This window comes from Neoarius graeffei, chromosome 2 (assembly GCF_027579695.1).
Source record: "Neoarius graeffei isolate fNeoGra1 chromosome 2, fNeoGra1.pri, whole genome shotgun sequence".
Taxonomy (NCBI): domain Eukaryota; kingdom Metazoa; phylum Chordata; class Actinopteri; order Siluriformes; family Ariidae; genus Neoarius; species Neoarius graeffei.
This window is the reverse complement of record NC_083570.1, coordinates 41,212,150-41,224,979: the sequence shown is the minus strand read 5'-3', so window position 1 is coordinate 41,224,979 and position 12,830 is coordinate 41,212,150. Positions and strand designations below refer to the sequence as shown.

Sequence of the window (12,830 nt, the reverse complement as noted above, 5' to 3'; positions counted from 1 at the left end):
TCTTAAATTATTGTGTCACAATAAAACAACAATTTTCACCTTTACAGTAGTAGGCATGTTGTGTAAATCAAAATGGTGCCAACACCCCCAAAAATCCATTTTAATTCCAGCTTGTAATGCAACAAAAAAAACAGGACAAACATCAAGGGGGATGAATACTTTTACAAGACACTGTATGTAAATAATTCTATTACATACCTGACAACAAGGCGAAGCAGCCAGAATGTCATAGGTATACACCGTACCCAACTGGTGCCAGCTTCCGTCCCATCGGGATTTGCACTTTATACACACAATTTTGTGCACCCCCTCCAGACAGTCCACACAGATGGCATACAGGTGCATCAGCCTCCCTTTAGAAATAAGAATGGTACACTGTTGTAGCAACAGCAAATTATTTCTCTTCAGAGTGAAAATACCTGGATCTTCGGAGCTTCCCTGTGTCTCATCACTCTATGCATTAATGCTCTTCGGTTCTTGGTCTTCTTTATGACATTACGACACTTCATGCAGTCAAAACATGGCACCAAAAAAATCTCGAAGAATCCATAAAGATTCACCCTTTAGTATTGGAACGCATTTCTCTGATGTGGTTCTCTCTCGTTATTTTACACACCTCATTTGCCTAGTTTTATTATGAAATGATTTTAGTCAATGACTTTATTCATAGGGAAAGCTGATAACCTTCAATTGCAATTTCCTACCCTAAAGCAGTATTCTAGCCAGCGGGAGAATTGGGTTCTGAATTTTGATGTCTGCCTTGTGTGCAATTCATTCATTTGCATAAGTGTTTGCATATATTTTGAGTAGTTTATTTAATGCATCTTATGGTTCTGTGTAATTTCTGAACTGCACAGAGTTGTTTCAAAGCCTTAACCTTTTTACTTATTTGATGTCATAAAAAAAAACAACAAACAAACATGTATATGATAAAGTAGGTCAGACCACAAAAGATACTCGCCTTGTAAGTGGCACGGCACATCGTACTCGATCTCATCGTGTCGTGACGGGCTGAGAAAGAGCGTCCCATCCACCAGCGGAAACTGCTCGAAGATGGGCAGCATGTGGTGGCACAGGGCACAGTGGACCACATTGCGGTGGCTAGCACTAAGTGCAGAGAGGATAAACTTTCTCAAGTCCTCACCCTGTCCAACCTGGGCATCATCCTCCATGCGCACATGGTAGGTGTTGAGCTTATGCCGAGGGATGTGTGCCAGCAGCTCAGAGAGGTCCAGCCTCCTCAAGAACTGCACCGGGCCATCACCCTGAGTAAGGCGGGGCAGACACAAACTGCCTGTACCATGATCTGCTTGAAGACTTCCCCGGCCGGCCATATTTCCCACCAGCAAATGCTTCCTGTTGCCCTCCATGTGGACCGCATTTTTAAGGAATTCGCCCAGGTGCCGTGAACTGCGTGGTCCACTGACTGACTGAGGCGTGAAGAATGAGAAGCCTAATGGTGGAGACTGGCCAGGTGAGTCAGTAGGCGAGCGCGCACCCAGGCTCATCCCAATGCTGGCAACCGTGTGGCTCCTTTCTTGAGAGTTCTGCCGATCCACAGATTGGCGGCGTGAAAGGTCTTGGTTGGAACCACGGTGAGGCAGTTTATTGGATGACCTGCCTTTCTTCAGTTCCTCTGAGGCTTCCCCTCCACCCCCTCCCGAGGCACCTCCGCTGGCCTTCCCACTACTTTTCTCAGTCACCACCTTCTTCTTGCGCTCGTCCTGCATGCGCTTGACCTGGTACCAGTCAGTATCTTTCTTTAAGTGTCCCTGGCCACAGCGACATGAGCAGAAGCGAAAGGCCAAGTCATAACCCTTCTTAGTCCACATGTTCTGCCGGCACTGCTTCTCATTCCAGCTACGTGCACGGCCTATGCAGTTGAACTGTACAAGGATGCTGCTTTCCCACTCATAGAAGCACTGCAGGTGCATCCAGTTGCCATAAGGACAGTGCTCACTGTTGCACAGCACCCGCTGGTAGTCATCTTTCTCAAGGTCAACAGCACGGCCCAAACTGCACACAAGTGGCGTGGCACACAGGGCCTCTGCAAGACACAACATCAACAATGTTTCTCTATCACTGACACATTTATATCGCTTCACATCATGTTATATAACAATCACTAGGCCTGTACGGGCCTTCATTAAGCATATTTGTAATTGAGCTTCAAATCAAATTACATTTGCCACATGATTTATGCTTTGAAGGGAAAGCTACGCGCTGCAGGATGAAGTGCCCTGTAACGGCTCATAAAATCAGACGGTGTCTCCTGTCTCTGACCTTCATTAACGTGCAATGGACCAGAGAGCAATGTGAGTGAATCGGTTTATTGCACACTCCATGGCTGATCTACCCATACAACCTGGATACTTGAAAGAAAACATGATGGAACACACATTTGTATGGATTAAATAGATCCACCTCCAACTTTGCCTCCTGTCTCTTCGTTAAGACCGTACCCTTAACGAAGAGACAGGAGGCAAAGTTGGAGGTGGCGGAGTTGAGGATGTTAAGGTTTGCGATGGGAGGTTGGACAGGATAAGGAACGAGCACACGTGGAGAGCTTGGGAATTAAGCTAAGAGAGATGAGCCTGGGGCGGCACGGTGGTGTAGTGGTTAGTGCTGTCGCCTCACAGCAAGAAGGTCCGGGTTCGAGCCGGCGAGGGCCTTTCTGTGCGGAGTTTGCATGTTCTCCCCACGGGTTTCCCCCACAGTCCAAAGACATGCAGGTTAGGCCTAGGTCACAACCGGACGTACGATTTTTTGGCCGTGCGATTTTTGCCATTTCCCAAATCGCTGTTTTTTTTGTTCGTGGAGAAAGATGCACGTTGGCCGCAAGTTTGTCTTGCAACCTGAAAAAAACAAGCGCCCGTAGAGTTTGTTTGACGTGACAAAGAACCTCCGCGGCTGGTCTGCGGCTCGAAAATCAGCACGTCACACGCACGCCCTCCGTGCGTTTCTTGCACGTAGACCGGCTGTAGAAGCACGTACGGCCGGTTGTGACCGAGGCATTAGGTTAACTGGTGGCTCTAAATTGACCGTAGGTGTGAATGTGAGTGTGAATGGTTGTCTGTGTCAGCCCTGTGATGACCTGGCGACTTGTCCAGGGTGTACCCCGCCTTTCGCCGGTAGTCAGCTGGGATAGGCTCCAGCTCGCCTGCGACCCTGTAGAACAGGATAAAGCGGCTACAGATAATGAGATGAGATGTTGAGGATGGAGCTGCCAGGCAAACGAAAACGAGGAAGGCCAAAGACGAGATACATGGATGTGGTGACAGAGGACATGAAAGTGGTAGAGAAGGAGACGAAAGATCCGCTGTGGCGACGAAGAAGATCCATGCATCTAACAAGTGAAGAAGAACAACAGTACAGTGATTCATGAAGACGGTGAGATGGTGAGAGCAGTCAGCCTGTTGCAGTAGAGAGTGGACTACATGAAGGAACACCTGATTGAGATTCATCTCGAGGCCTACACTACCTTCTCCTACAGCTTAGTAATGTAGGAGTCTACAGGTTGGTGCAAGTGGAGACGGTCTAGATCCTCCTCCTCCTCCTCCTATCACAGCATTCCCTGCATGGTTGTTTTTATGGGTTTAAACCATAAGCACCTCGTTTACCGCTTGACGGTGCGGCTGTAGCTCCCACTAATGCAGTGTTTCCTCCTCCTGCTGCTCCTGCTGCTCCTCCTGCTGCTGCTGCTGCTGCTGAGGCTCCATTTTCCTGCTCATCTCCGCTGCTGTTAGTGCGCTTACTTCTCTTCCCCTTGTTGCTCTTCTGGCTCGGCATGATGGTGATGGTGGTGGTGATGATGGTGATGGTGGTAGTGTTGCTCGCGCTCTCTCTCTCTCGGTAAGGAAACGACGCACGCGCTAACTTTAACCGTCCGCACGCGCTCCTCTCGCAGACGGCATTGTCAGAGTCGCGCGCACCGCCGCAGACACATGGAATATAGTATATAATAATAATAATAATAATAATAATATCAGGACTCGCTGATCTTCAGCGTCGTTGTGTTTGCCATTTTGACAGCCACCATGGTGCACCATCAAGCAGAAGAAGAAGAAGAAGAGGGCGTGTCCGTGTCTTGTTTTGATTCCTGCTCTGAAACAGTGCGCGTTTCCTCCCGTGACGTAATCAGGCCCCGCCTCCACCTCGAGCACAGAAGGGAGGGGGGGATTCACAAAACTCCATTAATCTGGATACATCTCACCTCATCTCATCTCATTATCTCTAGCCGCTTTATCCTGTCCTACAGGGTCGCAGGCAAGCTGGAGCCTATCTATCCCAGCTGACTAACCTGCTTGTCTTTGGACTGTGGGGGAAACCCATGTAGATATGGAGAGAACATGAAGAACTCCACACAGAAAGGCCCTCGTCGGCCACTGGGCTCGAACCCAGAAGCTTCTTGCTGTGAGGCGACAGTGCTAACCGCTACACCACCGTGCCACCCCAATAATAATAATAATAATCTCATCTCATCATCTGTAGCCGCTTTATCCTGTTCTACAGGGTCGCAGGCGAGCTGGAGCCTATCCCAGCTGACTACGGGCGAAAGGCGGGGTACACCCTGGACAAGTCGCCAGGTCATCACAGGGCTGACACATAGACACACACAACCATTCACACTCACATTCACACCTACGCTCAATTTAGAGTCACCAGTTAACCTAACCTGCATGTCTTTGGACTGTGGGGGAAACCGGAGCACCCGGAGGAAACCCACGTGGACACGTGGACAACATGCAAACTCTGCACAGAAAGGCCCTCGCCGGCCACTGGGCTCGAACCCAGGAGCTTCTTGCTGTGAGGCGACAGTGCTAACCACTACACCACCGTGCCACCCCAATAATAATAATAACTAGACTGCATTTCCGCAGAGAAAATGCAAAGTGTGCTTGCTGAGCCATAGCAGAATAGCTATCATGCTAGCATGCTAAAAGCTAGCATGCCAATATGCTAATGCCAACATGCTAACAACTAGCATGATAACAGTTAGCATACTACAGGGCTCGAAATTCATATTTTTTTTCACCAGCCAGCCGGACTAGTTACCTTCCAAAGTAACTAGCCAAACAGAAAATCAACTTGCCAAAATTTGTTCATGTATGAATTTTACTCAAGGGTGAAAGTAACTTTTATTTCTTGCCGTTACTATTATTTTGAGTCATAGTGAGATGGGGTACACCCTGGACAAGTCGCCAGGTCATCACAGGGCTGACACATAGAGACAAACATTCATTCATTCACACTCACATTCACACCTACGGTCAATTTAGAGCTACCAATTAGCCTAACCTGCTTGTCTTTGGACTGTGGGGGAAGCCAGAGCACCTGGAGGAAACCCATGTAGATATGGAGAGAACTTGGAGAACTCCACACAGAAAGGCCCTCGTCGGCCACTGGGCTCGAACCCAGAAGCTTCTTGCTGTGAGGCAACAGTGCTAACCGCTACACCACCGTGCCACCCCAATAATAATAATAATAATAATAACTAGACTGCATTTCCGCAGAGAAAATGCAAAGTGTGCTTGCTGAGCTGTAGCAGAATAGCTATCATGCTAGCATGCTAAAAGCTAGCATGCCAATATGCTAATGCCCATATGCTAATGCCAACATGCTAACAACTAGCATGATAACAGTTAACATACTACAGGGCTCGAAATTCATATTTTTTTTCACCAGCCAGCCGGACTAGTTACCTTCCAAAGTAACTAGCCAAACAGAAAATCAACTTGCCAAAATTTGTTCATGTATGAATTTTACTCAAGGGTGAAAGTAACTTTTATTTCTTGCCGTTACTATTATTTTGAGTCATAGTGTGCGTGCGCAACGAGCGCCGAAAAATACACCTAATTATTTATTATTGTCTACTTATCAAGCATTCACTAGGACTTCTTATCACTCAGTAGTACTAGTATAGTACTTTATCACACTATCACTCTTTCATCCACCTGTATCAGTTTTTGATTATAAATAAATTGCAAACACATCATTTCAACAACGCAATCGTTTTAAGAACTTTTTTTTAGCTGAACAGTTGAAAACTAACTTTTCATTTTGGACATTCTGTCTACTAAAACACTTTGGATACCAGCTGCGCACGTTGGCGCAAGATGGTTAAGCAGTGGGCTACGCGCACTATCTCACACGTTGTCTGTCGAGTGAAACACGGAAGGAATTCACTTCAGACATAATTCAGAGACAGGTCAGAACGAGTTATATGCAATGTATATTGAGGAAAACATGTTGCTTTTGGTAAATTAACTTTAGCAGGTGTGTTGTTATGCTGAAAGTGCATTTTTTTTTTCAGAGACAGTATATTTTTCTTTCCGGTACGGCCAAATTTTTTAGTGGTACACCGGACCGGCCAGGACCGGCTTAAGGCCAATTTATGCTGACAACACAGTCCTCGCAGATGGCGTCGCAGTTAGCATCTGCGTAGCCCCCCCTTCGCAGACGCTCTGCGCGCACCTCCCAAAAATTGTGACCACCGCAGAAGCCTCGCAGACAGCGTCACAGACAAGAGGGCTCTGATTGGTCCACTCTACATCCGCTGTACACACACTTCCGCTTCCCTACTTTCTCGGTTTGGTTTGTTTTCACGACCGCCATTTTTAAAAACACGAGCGAAGATGGAGCAGCACGAAGAGCGGTTGATCGAGGAAGTGAGGAAGTACGTACATCTATACGACTCCAGTTCTAGTCATTATAAGTAACCGGAGGATAAACACTCCACTAACCACACCCACCAACTACTCCTAGCGATTTCGCGACTTCGCGCCCCCTTGCATTGTGGCGGTGAATAACATCGCACACGCCTATTACTCCCCGCTCAACGATAAATTACAACTGTCTGCGAAAAGCTATCTGCGAAAGCCTTGTCGCAAGAGCATGCAGAGGCCCTACTTTCACCCCTGATTTTACTTCTGTCAAAAATAACACAAAAGAGAGTCGTTACCATTGTTCATGACTAATGTACATTTATTTCAAGAACCGGAGTATTTTGATACTGTTGTTAAATACATAAATGAGAACAACACAGAGCACCATAATATAATATCAACAAATAATAATATATTGGACTTTTTTCCCCGGTCTGCAGGTTGGGATGTCTGTAAACCAATCAGGATGCTCTTTGTCTAGCATGCGCTACATGAACAGGCACACACACAGTCTCTCTCGCTCTCCCTCGCGCACTCTGTCATATGCGCGATGCAGACATTAATGTTTCGCGTGCAAGATCTTGCTCACTTGCTCTAGATTCCGGGAGATATTCTCCAATTTGCAGGCATCAGGGAGCCACTAGCAATATGCGGGAGACTCCCAGAACTTCCGGGAGACTTGGGATGTCTGTTATATGCATGCGCAGTAGTGAAAAAACCGACAGCCTGACCATCCTGCCGATAAACACATCAATGAACACAGACACGGCACGCGTTTAATATGTGGCGGCTTTAGTTGACGGTGTGTCTGAATCTTCGCTTCATATATCTTTTTTTATTTTCAACTAGCCAGCCGGGCTGCCTAGTGACAGGAATTACCCGCCAAATGACAAATTAAGTCACCTCGGGCGACCGGACCACCGCGAATTTTGAGCCCTGTAAACTAACATGCTAACAGCATACTAACAAGCTAAAAGCTAGCATGTTAACATGTTAATGCTAACATGCTAATAGATAACATGCTAACAGCTAGCATTCTAACATGCTAATGATTAACATGCTATTTGTTAAAATTCTAACACTTTAAGGCTAATATGCTGACAGCTATCATGCTAACAGGTAACATGCTAATGGCTAGTATGTTAACTTTTAGCATGCTAACACACTGAGGGTGACATGCTAACAGTTAGCATGCTAACATGCTCAGGCGAACTCGCTAACAGCAAACATGTGAACTCTGCATGCTACCATGCTAATCCTAACATGTTAACAGCTCTCATGATAACATGCTAATGGTGAACATGCTTACAACTCGTGAGCTAACAGCAGGCATGATATCGTAATGGGGAACATGCTAACAGCTAGCATGGTAACACGTGAATGCTTATATGCTAATTGCTATCGTGTGTGCGTGTAAGTATTCCTAATAAAGTGGCCATTGAGTTGAAGTTGATTTGCTGTCAAAGTCTCAAATGAGCAGATCCTTGCCAAATGCATCATCACCTATGGGGGAAGGGAGGAATGACTCAGTCAAGCTTCCATTGATTAGCGGCAAAATGGAGAAAAAATGGACGGATGAAAGGCAAGACAAAGACGAGTGCGGGTCAGAGCCGATATCACGTGTGTGATGGGTGATTTGGCCTGAGGTGCCGTATGAAGTTTGGTGGATGTGTGGTGAAGTGTTACTGAGCAAAACTCCATTCATTTGAATGGGGCCAAAAATCAACGGAAGCCTATGGAGGTAAAAAGAGATGCATGAAAACCAAGGAAAAGATGAGTGCAGGTCTCAGATGAGGGGATGGATCTGTGCGGGGACTTGGCCTGAGGCATCAAGTGAAGTTTCTTGAAGTTTGGTCACTTGGTTAAAAAAATTGATGGAGAGTGAAAGTTTTTCTCCTGAAACACCATTCATTTTCAATGGGGCCAAAAATCAATGCAAGCCTATGGAGGAAAAAGGGATGAGCAAAAAGAAAGGAAAAATATGAGTGCGGGTCAGAACCAATTGCATGTATGTGTCAGGGGAGTTGGCCTGAAATATCACATGAGGTTTGGTGCATCTGCGATGGAGCAGATTAGGACGATTCGATCGGTTCATGAGCCCTATTCATTCTCTATGGGAAAAAAGCAAAAGAAAAACGACAAGAACAAGAGAACAGGCGCGTTGATCCAAAAGCTGTATACAAGCACACTACACCACTTCGGGCCAGACGTCTCAGAGCTGGAACGGTGTCTCTATCTTGAACGCCCTAGCAGGAGTAGTGGATCCAAAAAACGTGTCGGAATAAGGCAGAATAAGTAAACTTAAGAAGAACAATAGTGTGCTTGCCTTTGGCAAGCATACTAATTATTATTATTATTATTATTATTATTATTATTATAGGCAATGCAAGTTTATTTATATAACACATTTCATACACAGTGGCAGTTCAATGTGCTTTACAGAGGTAAAAGCAAAACAGTAAACAATAGAAAATAAAATTACATAAAATAAATGGGGAAGAAGAGAGAAAAAAATTATAAGAATTAAACAATAGTAGAAATAAAATAATAAAATGAAGTAAAAGTTCAGTAAAAAAACAGCAGAATAGAATAAAAGTTAAGTAAAGTTTAAAACATGCAGAGACTGTAAAAGTTAAGTAAAGTTTAAAACATGTAAATATGACAATATTTATCAGTTAGCAGAAAGCATCTGAAAACAGCTTGGTCTTTAGTCTAGATTTGAAGCTGCCAACAGCAGGAGCATTTTTGATGTCCTCTGGGAGTTGGTTCCACAGCTGTACTGCATAGTAGCTAAAAGCTGCTTCACCACACTTTGTTTTAACAACAGGTTTTACCAGTAAATTTTGCTGCTGCGATCTGGTAGATCTGATTGGGTTAGGCCGCTGCAACATATCAGAGAGGTAATTGGGCCCTGTACCATTTAGAGATTTGTACACCAGCAGCAATGCTTTAAAGTCAATTCTGTAGCTTACTGGAAGCCAGTGAAGGGACCTTAGAATTAGAGTAATGTGCTCTGTTCTTTTTGTTCGTGTGTGAACCCTAGCCGCTGCATTTTGAATCACCTGAAGTCGTTTGATGGTCTTTTTTGGCAGGCCTGTAAAAAGGCCATTGCAGTAATCAACCCTACTAGAGATGAAGGCATGTATATGTTTTTCCAGATCATTTTTTGACATAAGTCCTCTTAGTTTGGAAATATTTTTTAGGTGATAAAATGCCGATTTAGTGATTGCTTTCATGTGACTGTCAAAGTTTAGCTCACCGTCAATGAAAACACCAAGATTTTTAACCATATCTTTTGTTTTAATCCCCTTTGTGTCAAGAATAGTGGTAATCCTGAGTCTTTCATCTTTTTTCCCAAATAGAATTACTTCTGTTTTATCTGTGTTCAGCTGAAGAAAATTTTGTGACATCCAGTTGTTGATTTGGTCGATACACTGGTAGAGACATTCAAGGGGGGCATAATCATTAGGTGATAGAGCAAAATAAATTTGGGTGTCATCTGCATAGCAGTGATACAAAATTGAGTTGTTCTTGATAATTTGTCCAAGTGGGAGCATATAAAGGTTGAATAGTAATGGTCCAAGGATCGACCCCTGGGGGACACCACAGGTCAAGGACATTGATGTTGAGGTACAATTTCCCATGGTAACAAAGAAGCTTCTATCTTTTAAGTATGATTTTAACCAATTGATAACTTTACGGGCGGCACGGTGGTGTAGTGGTTAGCGCTGTCGCCTCACAGCAAGAAGGTCCTGGGTTCGAGCCCCGGGGCCGGCGAGGGCCTTTCTGTGCGGAGTTTGCATGTTCTCCCCGTGTCCGCGTGGGTTTCCTCCGGGTGCTCCGGTTTCCCCCACAGTCCAAAGACATGCAGGTTGGTTTAACTGGTGACTCTAAATTGACCGTAGGTGTGAATGTGAGTGTGAATGGTTGTCTGTGTCTATGTGTCAGCCCTGTGATGACCTGGCGACTTGTCCAGGGTGTACCCCACCTTTCGCCCATAGTCAGCTGGGATAGGCTCCAGCTTGCCTGCGACCCTGTAGAAGGATAAAGCGGCTAGAGATAATGAGATGAGATGAGATGATAACTTTACCAGTCAACCCAACCCAGTGTTCAAGTCGATATAGCAGTATGTTGTGATCAACAGTATCAAAAGCTGCACTGAGGTCCAGTAACGCCAGGACCGATGTTTTGCCTGCATCAGTATTAAGACGTATGTCATTTATAACTTTAATCAGCGCTGTTTCAGTGCTATGATTGGCACGAAATCCTGACTGAAAGTTATCAAAACAGCTGTTTGATATCATGAAGGCAGTTAATTGATTGAAGACAATTTTTTCAAGAATTTTCCTGATGAATGGTAGATTTGATATTGGCCTGTAGTTGTTTAATACTGAAGCATCCAGATTATTCTTTTTAAGTAGGGGCTTTACAACGGCTTTTTTCAGGGACACAGGAACAATGCCAGTCTCTAGGGATGTATTTATGATCTGAAGCACATCTGTAATCATGAGGTGAAGAACAGACTTAAAAAAGTTGGTGGGCAGAATGTCCAATTCAGATGTTGAGGAACTGAGATTTTGTACAGTTTTTTCAAGAGTCTCGTAATCAATTAAACAAAATTCTGACATTGTGTTGAAGTTGTCTGTCTGTGTCACTGGTGATTGTAGCTTTTCAGTTATTTGCAACTGAGATATATTATGAGCAATATTCTTCCGTATTCCGTATATCAATTTTACCTTTGAAGAAGGATGCAAACTCATCGCATTTATTAACTGAGAGTAGTTCAGGTACTAATTGTGGTGGGGGATTAGTTAGCTTCTCTACCGTTGAAAATAGCACACGGGCATTGTTCATATTCCTGTTGTTGATGTTGGAGAAGAAAGACTGCCTTGCTTTACCAATTTCATAATTATATTTACAAAGCATCTCTTTATGGATTTGATAATGGATGTGAAGTTTAGATTTGTGCCATTTTCTTTCAGTCTTTCTACATTCTCTCTTTAGCAATTTAACAGCTGGGTATTGGTTCCATGGTGCTTTCTGCTTGTCATTGACTCTTTTGATTTTGAATGGAGCAATATCATCCATAATTTGGGTCATATTTAAATTAAAAATTTCCAGTAAATCATCTACAGAGTCTGACATTTTGGTTGAGATCCGAGAGAGAGCTTGCTCAAAGAGGACACGTGTTGTCATTTATGACTCTCCTACCCATAGTCGTTGAGCTGTTCTGAATGTGAGGGGACATAGAAACATCAGAGAAAACACAGAAATGACCAGATAAGGCCAGGTCAACAACAGTAGTAGAAACAGTAAGACCCTTTGTGATAATGAGGTCAAGGGTATGACCACGAGAGTGGGTCGGCCCCTGTACATGTTGTACTAGGTTGAAGTTGTCAATAAGTGCAAGTAGTTCTCTGGCATAAGTGTTTTCAGGATTATACCAAATCTGATACTGGTAGATAAAGAAAGAAAGCACTGCCTCTTGATTGACCTTGCAATACAAGGAGATGACAGGGTTATGGAGAAGGAGAACGAGAAGAAGGATAAATACCAGCATTTGAAATTTGAAATAAAGCAGATTTGGGAAATTAATAAAGTGGAGGTTATTCCAATTGTTGTTGGAGCCCTTGGTGCAGTTACAAAAACGATCCAAAATTGGATGTCAAAGATTGGTGTTGAAATTCGAACTGAGTTGCTGCAAAAGACTGCACTCTTGGGAACAGCCTGAATTTTGAGAAGAGTGCTACAAATGTAGTAAGGCGTGTGAACTGCAGGACCCTTGGTCATTTGTTATGACCCACTCCTGTATGTTAATTCTGATGACAAAAAATCAGTCTGAGTTTGAAATAATAATAATAATAATAATAATAATAATAATAATAATAATAACCATGCTCATGTCAGGTTATTCAATTCCATTTTTATTTCTATCTATCTATCTATCTATCTATCTATCTATCTATCTATCTATCTATCTATCTATCTATCTATCTATCTATCTATCTATCTATAGTACTGTGAAGAAGTCTTAGGCACATGCTGTAGAGCAAAGATGCTTCCAAAAATAAAGAAATTAAATGTTTCTACATAAAAAAACACTATAAAGAGCAGTACACAGTTGTAGGTGCAATCAGTTAATTATTGAAATTAAGTGATCAATCT

At 43.8% G+C, this 12,830-nt stretch overlaps 1 protein-coding gene across 2 annotated transcripts in view; it reads right to left on the bottom strand.

Moving 5' to 3' along the window:
- heca (hdc homolog, cell cycle regulator) overlaps positions 1 to 4,079 on the bottom strand; it is a 40,251-nt gene extending 36,172 nt beyond the window's left edge. Inside the window, exons 1-3 of one of the 2 annotated variants that reach the window (XM_060907739.1) lie at positions 3,621 to 4,079; positions 962 to 2,047; positions 199 to 353 (exon numbers count right to left, since the gene is read on the bottom strand). In XM_060907739.1, coding sequence (XP_060763722.1) covers positions 199 to 353; positions 962 to 2,047; positions 3,621 to 3,789 — 1,410 coding nt within the window. In that variant the 5' untranslated portion in view covers positions 3,790 to 4,079. Of the gene's footprint in view, positions 1 to 198; positions 354 to 961; positions 2,048 to 3,611 lie in introns of both variants that reach the window. The other variant, XM_060907729.1, reaches the window with a different exon arrangement.
- Between the last annotated feature and the right edge of the window lie 8,751 nt (positions 4,080 to 12,830).